This window comes from Drosophila mojavensis, unplaced genomic scaffold (assembly GCF_018153725.1).
Source record: "Drosophila mojavensis isolate 15081-1352.22 unplaced genomic scaffold, ASM1815372v1 contig_74, whole genome shotgun sequence".
Taxonomy (NCBI): domain Eukaryota; kingdom Metazoa; phylum Arthropoda; class Insecta; order Diptera; family Drosophilidae; genus Drosophila; species Drosophila mojavensis.
Genome location: NW_025318899.1, coordinates 16,993,535 through 17,008,518, shown reverse-complemented (window position 1 = coordinate 17,008,518; position 14,984 = coordinate 16,993,535). Strand labels below are relative to the sequence as shown.

The 14,984-nt window shown below is 34.3% G+C and overlaps 2 protein-coding genes across 6 annotated transcripts in view; both read right to left on the bottom strand.

Moving 5' to 3' along the window:
• The window catches only part of LOC6582815 (heparan sulfate 2-O-sulfotransferase pipe), a 51,137-nt gene extending 46,494 nt beyond the window's left edge, over window positions 1–4,643 (bottom strand). The window contains exon 1 of one of the 5 annotated variants that reach the window (XM_032731096.2): window positions 4,166–4,643. In XM_032731096.2, coding sequence (XP_032586987.1) covers window positions 4,166–4,254 — 89 coding nt within the window. In that variant the 5' untranslated portion in view covers window positions 4,255–4,643. The remainder of the gene's footprint in view (window positions 1–4,165) is intronic. The other 4 variants (XM_044009641.1, XM_044009640.1, XM_044009642.1 and 1 more) reach the window with 4 other exon arrangements.
• Window positions 4,644–12,813: 8,170 nt separating this feature from the next.
• LOC6582810 overlaps window positions 12,814–14,984 on the bottom strand; it is an 84,869-nt gene continuing 82,698 nt past the window's right edge. The window contains exon 14 of the mRNA XM_044009814.1: window positions 12,814–13,548. Within this exon, the coding sequence (XP_043865749.1) occupies window positions 13,205–13,548 (344 nt within the window). The 3' untranslated portion in view covers window positions 12,814–13,204. The remainder of the gene's footprint in view (window positions 13,549–14,984) is intronic.

Here is a 14,984-nt window from a genome sequence, read left to right as displayed (position 1 = left end):
GGACTCCGCCATGTCCATATTTGTATATCAAGTGAAAGCTATTCACTTCATTTCCACTTTTTGCTGTTGTTTGTTATTTTTCTGCCAAAACTGTTGTGTTGCACATTTTTCACATGATTGTGTTAATCAGTTTTTACCTTCTACTATATATTGTCTATAATTTGTTGTTGTTATTGTTGTTGTTGCATTTTTCAATTTAGTGTTTACACAGTGAAACATAGCGAACTTTTGACCGTTTTACATAATATAACAGCTGCCCTTTGTGGGTGGGCGTTGCTTATGGAACTCACTAAGACTATGCAAAAGTCGCTTAGTCCCATTTCTCTTGAAACTCTTGTTTCTCTTTTCTTATAAACATAATGGACTGTTATAGTAGAGTCTTGGCAATTTGGAGTGTGGGCGTGCGTGTCTGTGTCTCGTTTTAGTCAACATCTAAAAAATTTGTGTGACCAAAAGGCGTTAAACAGTTGCGGTTATAAAATGGCTATAATAGTTGGCAGCAATGTAAACAATTTTAGGCTTTCACTCGCATTAAATTGCGTGCGAAAAGATCTGTTAACATGGCAAGCCAACAGATGCGGGTAACAGAGCAGCGGCATATGTACATACATGTAAATGTTAAGACTCAACTGTTATGGCGCCAGCATATGTGTAACATGCTAGCCTGTTAGCCAGGCGCCGCCGGTCAATGTAAAAAAAAGTCCAGACGCCAGCTAACTGTTAAAGCTTTCGCTGCCGTCTGCAGCGGCAGCAGCTTGCACATTCTTGTTGTAAATATAAAAAGCATGAAACGGAAAAGCCAAAGACGCAAAACAAACGAACGGAACATTTACTGGCCAACAGCTAATAAATTGTTTGTACAAACAGAAAAACTGTATGATTGTATGTGTGCGTATGGAAGTTGATTTGGCAAACAGTCACACCTAATACAAGAAAGCCGCAATAATTATGTAGCTTGAATGCGCCCAACTGCTGCAAGTGATTTCTATTGAATGTCTGTCTGCCAGCCAAATCATTTAATTGTCATCAAGCAGTGCTTGGCATAATTGCTATCAAGCAGTGCAGAAGCAGCGGGCGTCGGCATTGCGACGCTAAGATCAAAGAAGACAGCAGCAATAACAGCAACAACAACAGCAACAGTAGCTGCTAAATGCCAATGATGAGAGAAGAGAGCGGGACTATAGAGGAGAATGTTGAGTGAGTTGAGTCGGTTTACAAGGGAGACAGACGTAAGTATGTGAAAGTGTAAAAGTTCTAATTGAATATACACAGCTCGTAGCATGTGACGTCACATTATTGTGTGGTAATAGATTTATACATATGCATATATGCAATTATATGCATACAAGCGAATTTTATTGATAGCTGCATGCATTGCATGCGGCATAACAATTGTTTTACTAACAGACATACATGCATATACACATAAAAAGAGTGAACAGCAATAGATACTTGTGTGTGTGTGTGAGAGTCTGTAAAGCTTTGATGAGAACCAGAAGAACTCAAGGACAATAACAAGTGCTAACGTGCTTAACAGTGCTACTGATGTTAATACACGATTGAGAGATAATGTTCTCTGACAGTTCTGTTAATAAGCTACTGCTACTGTACTTTCCCACTGTTCAGCACTCTCCTAGTTAGCATTCTCTGTAATGAATGTAATTTAATTGTTTAAATTCAACAAGAGGTGCATAAAATGGCTAGTTAATTAATAAGTGCATTTTTATGTATGCATTTTTAAACATCAAGCACTCAAAAGCTGCTCACGTTAACCACTGCAGTGCACTGTAGCGAGTCCTGTTGATCAAACGATGCAACGATTTTGCAATTAATTAATTTAATTAATATCAATTAAGCAGCGGCAGCAACAACAGCAAAAGGGCACGAGTAATGCAAATAAAAGCTCAATGCCCGCATAAATATTTGTAGTTTATTTTGATTTTGTTAAAATCTTTCCAGTGTGGCAATACGGCAACAAATATTTATTTTATTTTGTGGTGTAAACAAAAGTTTTTCACTCTTTTTTCGGTTAATTGCAATACCAATTAAAAGCTGTTTACCAATTGATTGATTGAATGAATGACCGACTGACTAAATTAAAATAGCCAAACGACCGAAGCGTACAAATTGTCAAAATGAGCGTAAAATTTAATGCAAACCCCCGACGAAAAGTTAAATGCAATTAATTTATAAATAAGTAATTTATTTTCTTAACAGACGGGCGACTATTTAAACATGACAACAATATTGGAAAATATAATTAAATACGTGTTTATTAACTCGTATTTATTTTAACTGAAATCAGCGTCAGTTCTGCTCTTCGTATTATCCATGAAATTAATTATAAGGAATAACTACTTATATGAGGTGTACAAAAATGGCATAACATAATAATAACAACAACCACAATAATTTTTTTAATAAATAATTTTTTTAAAAACAAAGCATTTTTGAGATGAATATATATTCTAATATAAAAATAATATTGTTCTTTCATTATAAGTTGCAATATTTCAATTGCATAATATTGTTTTTTTTTTTTTTTTATTATTTTTTTATTCATTGCATTAAATTTAAGTGGTTTATTTAAGTGCAATTTCGCTTAATCAAAAATACTTTCATTTTAAATAAATATTTTATCTCATTTCAATATTAATTAAATTATCAAAACTCTGTTAATTATTGATTCATTTTAGCATTAGCATGTAGTTCTTTTTTTTTTTTTTTTTTTTTAATTTATTTTGATTGGCATGACATTAACTTTAATTAGCTCTACTAGACAGCAGCAGATATAAATATGTTATTAAGTAATTTGGTATGAAGCTGTGGTGGAATTAAATTGTTCAACTCTTAAAATACAAAAAAAAAAAAAAAAAAAAAAAACAACATAAACAAATTATTATTATTTAATTTTTTAATTTTGTATAAAAAATTAACCCGAATGTAATAATAATTATTTTTTATTATTTTTTTTAATTAACATTTTAAACTGTTTAATATTAAATATTTGCGTAAAGGTACCTAAAACTATTCAAAATTATTATTTATTGAGAATAGGCATAAAAAAATATAATAAAATAAAATAAAATTCACTATAAGCCCATATCTCTGCTGTGATTCGTTATGAATTTCATTTATGCCCGCTCTGCTGATTGTTTTTATTTCATTAACATTTTCCTAATGTTTATTCATCTTGAGGCTAAAGCAAATTCCCACACCTACAAGAAAAGCCGCAACATCAACAATCAACGCCTTTTTTTTGCGTTGGCTTTTTTCAAATACCAATTAGGCCATAACAAGTGTTTGTTCGGTATATCATTAGCTTACATCTAATGCGCTCTCAATTGCAACACATTTGGGTCTTGCCACAAGTTGCACAATAAGCGGACGCAGCGCAACGTGGCCAAAACACCTTAACTAATGGCCCGGCCCGCTATAGTCCGGGCAGCGCCTAATGAGCGGCCAGCCCGCCAGCCGGCCAGCCATCATTTGAGCGCTTTAAAAGGCAGGCCAGAACCTAAACAAAAACCGATGAAAAGAAAACCAACAAAGAAGAAGAAGAATCGGTAGCTGGCGTGGGCACTGTAGCTACTTGAGATACTTGAGTTTGAATTTGAGTTTTAGTTTGAGTTTGAGTTTTCGAGGTTTTTCTTTTTTTTTGGCTAACAGAAAAAAAAAACTGGCCCCGAAATAAAATATGACTGCAGAACAATTGAAAAACAACAAACAGCAAAAAAATTTTGAGTTGACTTCAAGTTATTTGAAACTGGAGCACGTTAAGAGTATTCTGATTGGATGGCTAATGCGGCGGCAGCGGCAGCTGCCTTTGCAGTTGCAGCTGACCATGAAATGCGTTTTTATATGATTTTTTTCACTTGCAATCGGTTCAGATCGGCTCACAAGAAAAAAAAAACGTTTCACTTTTGCTCGATGCGAGTTGAAAAACCGAAAGTTAACAACTGAGAATCAAGCAAGAATTGAGTGCACGTCAAGTCTAATTGGAGTCCAATAAGCAATTATGACCGGTTTGCCATTACATGCATCAAACCAATTTCGACCCAAAAGACTAGCATAACAACCATGCAAAAATATATAAAATTATATAAATATCTTAATTTACTTTTTTTTTTTTTAAATTTTTTATATTTTATCTTTAATGACTTACCGCTTAGGATAAGGTATGCGCCTGTATTTGAAGGCATTTTCCACATCGCGCAGCTTCATTTTGTACGAACGATCTGTGTTCAGAGACATTTACAAAGCACACAAATACACACGAATGCAAACACGCGCACACTCACTCGCACACAGACACACACATACGCAGAGACAAAATGTAGTACACTCTTGGCTCAGCGTTGAGCAGCTTTTCTAATTCTCTTCTTTCACACTGTCACAAGATTGCAGTTGCTGTTATTGTAAGTGCTGTAAGCTTTTTTGCGTTTAACCGTTAACGGTTATGTGGCAGCCCGGCACGACAGCGACAGAGACTGAGAGAGTCACGTGTGTAGCGCACAACGTTCGCGGCACAACTGAATGTTCCTGTGAGCGTTTGGCCGCCTTTTTGGCCCAACTTCAAATGTTGATCGGCTTTGCTGTAGCTGCGGCGGCTTCGTCGCAACGTCGACGTTTGCGTCTGCGCTGAGCGCTAGTTACGTTTACCGTTTGTTGTTGCTGTTACTGCTTTTGCCAGCTGCCAGCTGCCAACTGCTTTTACCATTTTCTTTTGCACACTCATTCGATCGAACATCTCTCTTCGTTTGCGCTCTTTAACTCATGGGCCAGTGCACTATGGGGAAAAATCCAAATTATCGGGTATTAATTAATAACTTAAAAACTAAGCCAGATTTTTTGATCCGGTTTTTGTATTATTAATATGTATACCATCAGAAATATATTTTAGAAAAATGGGCGTGTCACCGCCCACCCAAAAAAAATTTATTAAAATTTTGTATTAAAAATTTTTTTTTTTTAAGAATTTTGCTTGTTCATACTTTAAAATAATAATTTTAATTGAAAACAATCGAACTTTCATAAAATCGAAATTAGTTTTCTTCAGTTTCGAGTTCCAAATCAGCCAGAAATATTGATCCGCTAAAAAAATTCGGGTTCTTCAACTGATTTAATTGTGCCTTCAACTTTACATAATACAATACGTACAACTTCATTAGACAGCGACCTTTATGCTTTCAAACTCTTTTCTAAAGATTTGCCGAAGAAATAATCTGATCAGATGTATCCATTGTTAAAAACCATCAGCGAAATTATGGATTCTGCTCTCATGCTCTCATGCATGATGAAATTAGTCTGATTTATAGACCTGGTTGGGCAAATCAGACGCTTCCTTACCAAAAAAGCCTACAGGATGAACAGTACTTTCCATAATCTGCCTCAAATGAACAATTATTTTTATAAACATTTGCTGTCATAGGCAGTCATTCATAGTTGTCAGCTAGTTTTTGTTCCTGCTGCATTTCTTCCATTTGTAATTTATATTTTGGCAAAAAAAGCGGCTTTTGCTTTTTTAATATCATTTATAAGTTGAATCAATATTAGTCTTATTTAGTTTCAAAATCACAATTACTATTTCTTGGTTAGAGTTGCCTTTTTCATTGAGCCAAATATCACACAGGTCAGCTCATAGTCACCTGCTAAAAATTGATTTGCGCCGGTTGTGCGCAAAAGTGCACATTGAGACAAAGGCACTAAGATCCCAATTGATTACTCTATAACATGCAATTGGAATTACACTGGTGCGCCCTGGTGGCTGTTTTATATGTCTTTGCAAAGTTTAATTTTATTTACAAGAAATGAAATTTGACAACATTTGCTAATTATACAATAAATGATTAAAATAAGTTCAAACATCAATTGGTTTTTAAGCCAACGCATAGTAGAAGCCCTAAAAATTCATATCCTTTTTAAATTTCTCAAAAATAATGTCTGGTCATTGAATAACGATGATTTGAAAATCGGCTAACACAAATTGTAAGCTGAAGGCAAATGCTTTTCGAAGATAACAGCTGACTTTAACAGCTGTTAGGCTTAACAGTGGACTGTTATTCAACATTTTGGGTACAGTACCTTAAAGTTTGGAGTTTTATTAAGATGTTAACATAAAAAAATTATAAATTTTCATACTTCGCAAAAATGACTAAATACCCGAAAAACGGCAAAATTCCCCATAGTGCAGTGGCACAATATCGTGGGACGCCACTGTGCGCCATTTGATGTCTGCATTTGTGTTATTGTTGTCCACAGTTTAGAGTTTTAATGTCGATGCCAGAAATACACCTTTTTTTCGTTTTGTGCATTATTTGGGTCGCTAATATTTAAACAGATTGTAAACGTACCAAACCGTCGTCATACAACTACTCAAATAATAATAAATAGTCAGTTTGCCTGTAATAATTCATGTTCGTCGTCAGTCTTTGCACAGATGTGTTTCTTCTGTGGAGCCTGCTCAGCATTTCTTTCTTCTGGAATTGTATAGAAATATAATGTATACATACCTGTATATAAATGATTATACAAAATATCTAAACAGGTTTATCTTTTGTTACGCCCGCTAGACCAAAACTTGACCTTTCCGGCCAAAGTTTGGCCATTTATTAATAGTTTTTTTTTTTTAATCTTTATTCTTTTGCCACTTCTTTCAAATTTGATCTTAGGAAATATTTTTGCTGAAATTTCTTTAGAATTTAATTATATCTACATGTTTCAGTCCGTCTCGCACTTGGAGCACATTGACCCTATGCTTATTTGTAGAACAGTGAGCGCTGTAAGAATGCGCACAATTGACACTTGAGCTACTGAAATATTTACTAGCTTCTAATAAGATATTTGAATTTAATTAAACAGCTGAGCTTCGTTTTTGAAAGTACAGTAAAACACGAGTAAAGAAAATTAGTTTAGCACCTCTTTAGGATTACTTATTTTAATTTTCCGTTATTATTATTATAATATTATATCAATATTTTCTTAGCTCGATAAAAAAGTATTATTATAGTAATTTGTGTGCATATATTTTTTGTAAGCACTGTCCAGTTGCGATATCTCAATTTTCGTGCTGGCGTCTGTCGGCTGTTGGCCAAAAACTTTGCGCTTTACCGAATTACTTTTAATATATATATATTGTTTCATTTATTTTTATTTTTTCTGCATTTAGTTTTTCTTTTCTTTTTATAAATCGAGCAGCAAAAAATTGATTGTTTCGACTTTTTGCAACAAGCTGAAAATTCATGTAAATTTCTTGATAAAAAAATCGAAAAACGTCAAGTCAACAAAAAATTATACAAAAGAAACAAAAGGAAAAAAAAAAAGAGTTAAACAAATAGCATAAAAAAAAAAAACAAACATAAATTAATTGCTGTTGTTTATGTTAACGACAATTAGCTGAGATAAGTGTGAGGCGACTAGCGCGCGTGTGTGCGAGCGAGACAGCGCGATTATATAAGACAGATGCAGCATCAATTGAAATCGATTTGCAATCATGAATTGTTTAAAGAAATTTCTGTCAGCAGATTGCACAGATTTTTGGACGAAAAGTGAATTTGATGTGTCATACAAGCTAACCACAATCATAATAATAATGATGATGATGATGAGCATACGTGCTGATAATGATGTTGAGCAGAATAATGCTCATTTAGAAGTAACTGAAATTGTTGGCCACTTTGCACAGTGTCTGGCAACAGTTTGCTTATCAGTTTGCAATAAGTTTTTCTCTCGTGTTGTTGTTGTTGTTGTAGTCAATGTTGTTGGTGTTGTAGTCAGTATGTTGTTGTCAGTGTTGTTGCTGGTTTAACAATTGTGCTGAACGTGCAACTCAATTGTAAACAACTTCAATTGGCTCTCGGCGCAAATACAAATACATTTGTGCATGTTTGTGGACTCAGCAGCAGCAGCAGCAGACACATAACATGACAGCTGCGAGGTGTGCTGCAACAGTTGTTCATTAATTTTATTTTTGTATAAGATTTTAATAAGATCAAAATTAATTTGGCTTTGTTTCATTTGTAACAAAAAAAAAAAAAAAAAAAAAAATAAAAAAAAAAAAATAAGTAAATAAATAAATAAAAATAAATTAAATAAGTAAATACAAGTAAACAAATGAAAACAGAAAAAAATATTAATAATAATTAAGGAAAAAATAAATTAAATAAATAAATAAATAAATGCAATAAATACAATAAATAAATAAAAGTAAACAAATGAAAACAGAAAAAAATATGAAGAAAAAAATAAAAATAATAATAAGTCAGGAAAATATAATAAAGTTTAGTAATTTTTCATTATTGAGCAAACTATTAGCATTAGGCAGTCTACTTAATTAATATAGCCGATTAAGTACTACCAGGTATTAACAGGTATTAGGCAGTCGGTTACTGCCGCGTGGATCAGTTGCTATTTTACCTATTTTTTGAGCAGCTCTCGCAGTTGGGCTTATCAACGCCATTTGGCCTAGTCTGCAGGTGATGCAGCTGATGGTCAGAGGGCTCTAAAGAGAGTGAGAGAGAGCGGGGAAGAGAGTGAAAGAGAGAGAGAGGCAGAGCGAGTGACGAGTGAAGTCAGCTGGCGGCAATAAACAGCGCCACAGTTGAGCAAACAGCCAGACAGATGACAAGACCTGTGTGTGCGTGGGCGTGGCAGAGGAGGTGGTACTGGGTATGGCCAAAAGGAATGCGGGGCATCAATAGTCGTACCTGTGGCTATCGCTCGGCCCGGGTTTATGCGCCATGCGGGTCAACCAACCCAGTTAGAGCCACGCCTCGAGCCTTGGCCGCTGCCTTCACTTGACGCCGTCGTGGCCAGCCTTTTGGCCAGGATGAGCGCAATCAGCGCCTGGAAATAGCCATGGCTGTAAGCAATTCCGAATGAAACAAACGTTTTTTCTTTTTTTGGTATTTTTAAAATTCTTGTTTAAGTTTTGTTTTCATTTTGGTTTTTAATTGTCGTTCTTTATTTTTTGTTTTTTTCTTTTCTTTTTTATATATATTTTAAATACTCGTTTCATCTATTTGATTCAGTGCGTCATCATTATAAGTTTTTATTTTTTTTTTTCATACTTTATCGTACTATTTATACTTATATATTTTCTTTTATATATTTAATATCGTTTGCATCTGTCTTTTCTTTTTTGTTTATTATACAAGTGAAACTTATGGCAACAGAAATAATTTATGAGCCCAGTCGCGGGCGGGGTTTGAATAATGAAAACTATTTTTTGTTGAAATATATTTGACAGTTTTTCTCGCCTTACCGTTTCGTCTATTTACACAGCTGATCTCTACATTCATTTGCTTTTCACTTTTTCAATATATTGTATTTGTTTACTTTTCAAATAAATTATATGTCGTGTGTTTTATTTACTTCTTTTTTATTTATTTATTAATTCTGTTTTTTTTTTTTTAATTGAATTTCGTGCACGTTTCTTCTTTTTCTTCTTTTGCTTTTATGAATTGAAATCTACTTTAAACACAGTTGGCACACACACAAAAGTCTGTGAAGAAACGTGACTGTGACAGTGACTAAGACTGTGACTGCGACTGCGACTGTGACTGCGACTGTGACAGTGACTTTGTCTGTGACTTAAGCAGTAACTCGTTGAGTCCGTGATTGCTGTCATCTTATTTAAAGTTACTTCTTCTTGATTTACTAGATATATTGCATGTATATGTATTTATAGGGTGACCAAATAGCAAAAATTTGAAAGGAATTTTACTTTTTTAATTTTCAGCAAATTGAAATGAAAATTTAATGCAATAGAAAGAATTTTTAGATTTATCTAAAGCGCTTCTAAATTCCTGCGCATAAGTGTCTTGCAGAAAGTCACTAACACAGTGTGAAAAGACTCAGAGAGCAACGGATCGGTTCTTCGACGATCTTCAGACCTTCGTTTTGGGGTTTTCCGCTCTGGCTTTATACCTATCGTTCGGCTGAGTTAAATGAAGCTCAAAGTCGCTCAGCTGAAAAGAAAACGAATTGAACCGAAAGGTCTTGCTCAGAGCGAGTAGCAACTCTTCGATTAATACTCAGCAAAGTGCTTAAGAAATTACCTTCAATCTCTATGCTCAACTAAACAGCAAATCTTAAAGAATATTTAATAATACACCTAATATCAATAACTCAAATAACTGCTGTGAAATGATCCCTGAAAATAGTTACACTCTTGCTTGGTCACCACATACGCATATATACACTGCTCGTCATCAGTACATGTCCAGCAATTTTCATCTGTAGTTCTGCTTATGTGTAAATATTAATTATTTTCATGTAAGTGTGAGCAAAAATCATAAAAATCTCTCATCAAATTGTACAAAGTGCGCTTTTTGGCTATTTGTTTAGTTATTTCATATATTTCAATAAGAAAACAAATAAAATTTCCAAATTAATTTTTTACAGAATTATATTTTCATGCATCTTTTTAATATTCTTTATAAATTGATTTCTAGTTGCGCTTTTCTATAAATTTTTATTTTATTTATATTAATTTTTTTTTTATAAATTTCTTTTCTATTTTTTAGTGCATTTCTTTGTTGTTGTTTGTTAAATAAAGTATTTTTGTCTTAACATTTAAATGAGTTGCTCATTTGCTCGCTTATTTATGCTAATTGGAAAAACTGCCAAAAATTTGATTGTTGTTATTATTATATAGTTTATTTTATATAGTATATAGGGTTCTATGGCTTAGTGTCTAGAGTACTGCATACAATTGGCATAAATTTACTCTATAATCGTATATCATATACTTCTTTCTATACTCTAGCTGGTGTGCGTGTGTGTGTGAGTTTTTATTTATTTTTATTTTTTTACAAATTGTTTATGTTAAATACTAATTTATTTATAATATCATTAGGAATTCGTAGCTACAACGGAAAAGCTAAGTGCAGTCAAATGAGATGCGTCTTACATGTATCGAGCCTTCAAAAGTGAACGAAAAAACTTTTAAATTAAATATAAAAAAAAATTATTATTTTTTTTAAAGAAACTTGAAGACATTTTATGGCAGTTTTATTTTTATTTATTTAATTTTTTTGTGATAAATGTGTTTTTTTATTTTGCAGAATCTTAAATATATATTTTTCTTTATTTAATTGAATAAATTTATAACAATTAAACCACTATGTGATGTCTTTTATTTAGTTGGTGTTCCTATGTGTGTATGTGTGGGTGTGTGCTATATTAAAAAACTCACGTGCTTTATCGATAGACTATGCTAGACCATATAACTATACATACTCATAATATCGTATGATAACTCTGCCTCAGCTTATCGAATTGTATGCCTTAGTTCTGCTATAGTTATATATATATCGTATATATATATCGTATATATATAGTTCAGTATGTGCTTGTCCGTGGCTCACAACACTGTCGAGATTTGCCCTCACCAAATGCAGCTAACAGTTATAATCGTAACTATTACTAACTTTTTATGTATCTCGTTTTCATTATTTCTTATGCCAGAGTGCATAAAGTTTACTAGAATTTCTTTGCATTTCCTTTATGTATATCCTTTTATACAATTTAATTGTAGTTGCTGATCTTCTTTGGTTTTTTTGTTTTTTTTTTTTTTTTTGCTAATTGTAACTAGTTTTCATTTCTTTCAGTGTGTGCTGTGTGTGTGTGCTAGGCTGAATATGCCATTGGCTGCTCTCCTTTCAGTATTATCCTAATCATATTTTAAGGTACCTAACTTACAAATAGTTTTTGCCTTTCTCTTGCAGCTTCAACTATAATCGAAATAAGGCAGCTGCGTAGTAGCTTTATGAATACTGTATACATCATATAAATGCAAATGAGAATATCAATTTTTTAGAGCCGTTTCTAGCCTTTTGCAGAGCAAAGAAACTTAATTAAATTAAATTGTAATTTTAATCGAATAATAGAACTCTTGTTCTCTTCTGTTTTATTTGTTAACATATTTGTTTAACTTATAGAAAATATAAAAGCTAAAGGAAACTAATGTAATAATTTATATATAATGATAATGAAAACACATTAGGCTGTAATTTATTTTTGCTTCATTTGTTTTTGGACAGCATTAAATGGAATTTTGTAACATACATATGCATTTTATTTTTATTTTTTATAAATATCATTAAATTATACATTAAAAAAAAATTATATAATAAAAATAAATTTAATTTGAAATATCGTAATATATATATATAAAAAAAATAGTAATAATCAAATAAAGCAAAATAAAAAAGAAAATAATAAAGGAGAAATAAAAAATACAATAACAAATTTTATTTCTAATTTTTCTTTATATTTTTTTCTTTTTGCCATTAATTTTTATCATTCAAAAAGTAAAAAAAAAAAAGATTTAAAAGTATTGCATAAATATAATATAATATTGCATACATAATATTTAAGCGAATTTTTTCAATTATACAAATTAAATTAAAATATATAAAAATTAATTACAAAATATTTTAAAAATATACTTAAAATAATATACCCAATGTATACTAACATTTTCAGAAAATCCTTAAGGTATTATAAACTGAAAACCAAATCTGCATTCCAACCAGATCTTTGCTCAAAATAAATGTAAATTCACTTATGGAGATTCTTATATGTATTTACAGAAATTGCTAGGCAGTGTTTACTTATCGAAATCGAGAAGAACGAAAATGCTTTTTAGTTAAAAACGCACTGCTATACACATAGCTATTCGTATCAGTAATCCTATGCTTAAGTCTAGGCGCGCACACACACACACACAAGCACACACAGAAACACACACACACACAGACACACACCCGTACAGAGAGAGATTGTGTATTTAGTTCTTTTTTATTTTATTTTGTTTTCTTTCTATTTGTTTGAAGCGCTTAGAAAAGTTAAGAACTTACAATTTAGCATTTTTCTTAGTTCTCTTTCTCCCTGTTTGGCTCAATTCTTAAATCCCATTTTGCACTCACTCTTAGCTTTAAAATCTCCATGCCAGCTCCTGCACTGGTCCAGCAATAATCTCCCGTTGCATCTGCTCTCGCTCAATATCCAGTTCCAAGTATTTTTGCTGCTGCTGCTCCTGCTGCTGCTGTGTCTGCTCCTGCTCCTGCTCCAGTTTCTGCTCTGGTCAGGCAATATTGAGGCCTCGCTCCATTTGCTCATACATGCCATAGCCGGCGGCAACATATCACACGGTGGTCTCCCGATCCACGTGTATGTACTCGACCGGCTGGAGTGGATGTCAGGACGCCGGATCAATGTAGAGCGCCTCCTTCTTGAAGTCCTTCTTCAGAGTGCCAATGTTGCAGGCGGCTGGCATTGCGTTGCCATTGCCATTGGCGCCGTTCATGAAGCCAACGCCGCCGACGCCGACGCCACCGACGCCGCCCACACCGCCGCCCTTCTGCACCACCGACTTTTTTCGCTTGCGCATCAGCCCAAACATGCAGAATATCAGGCAGGCAGTCAGCGCGGCGGCAATGCAACCCAATGCCGCAAACACGCCGCCGGGCAGCTCCAGCAGCTTGCGCGCCGTGCCGCACTCCTCCTCGGACTCATCGAACCCGCTGGGACAGTTGTGATGACCTGCAAGGCAAGATATATACATATAGGGAGCATTGATTGAAAAGAAATCTGTGCGGTCGTCGGTCAGGTTACGGTAACGACCACGGGTTTGCCAAATTGAAAGACCCAGCGGCGGCCCAGTGTCACTCGAGTGGTCCCTGGTTGCCCAGCTGCCCAGCTGCTTGATCTGGGCTGGGAGTGGGTGTGGAAATGGAACTGGAACTGGGATTGGGCCAGCGCTTGGTTGGTTAGCTTGTTTAATGCGCTGCCTTTTTGGTTAAGCAGCTCAGTTGCATGCGCGCCTGGTTGCCCATAAATAATTGAAGCTAAAAGGCGACTCCTGTCCAGCCCCACTCGACGCCAGCTGCGGCTGTGGCCAAACTTTTGTAGAAGATATTTTTTGGGGCGGCTTTGGTGGACACAACCCGCAGCAACTTGCAGTGGCAGCAATGCTTTGTGCAGTTGTCAGAAAACTTTGCCTGATTACAAAAACGTGGCCAGCAGTAGCAACAGTAGCAACAGCAGCAGCAACAGCAGCAGCAGCAGCAGCAGCAGCAACAGTAGCAGCAACAGCAGCAGCCGCAGCAGCAACAGCAGCAGCAGCTTGCAATGAAATTAACAGAGAAGCAACCACAAGTGAAATTTCTGTTGCCTGCTCGCAAGCGTCGAGCCTTTGGACAGCAAACGCAACACCAACAGCAATTGCATTGGCAGTGGCTAAGAGGATGAGGATGTTGATGTTGATGTGGCAGTGGGCCAAACAGTCCAAAACAGCCCAAAAATCACGTACTCGTAATGCAAACTTATGTCTTGGCGAGGGCTGCTTGCAAAGTTAGCAAGATTCGACAAGAAAACTGAAATATAGCAATCCTTTGGCATGCAAGGAAATATAAGAGCTGTCCATATTTAACAAACCCATCTGGCAACCCTATATCTTTTGACTGAATCGAGCAAGAGGTGGCCATTTGAAAGATATCTTATTCAAATAGTGATGTCAATAAATCTACTTTAACTAAATTACATGATTATTATTATCTATGCCAAAAAAATTGTGTTTCTCTTTATACAAAAAAAAAAAAAAGGTCTGAGATTTTTCTTTTTTTTTAATTAAAGAAAACCTATTTTGCATAGATAATAATAATAATTTTATTTAGTTCAAGTAGACGAACCAAGTCGAATATGTACATCCAATATTTGCATTCAAGAGAATTATCAAAAAGCTCAATTATAGGGGATTGCTATGAATAAGTTTGAGCGGACATATTAGGACACTCTCATCAGGCTCTCAGTTATGTAGTGTTAATAATAAGGCAAGCCAAATGCCCCAGCTTCCAGTGCTTAAGATTTGAGTTAGTCTTAATTGTTGCTGAGTTGTATAAAATTCTAAGTGTTACTTTTATTCATTCAAAAGAGATTAGAATCAATAGAAAATAATTTTTTAATTATTTATTTTTTAA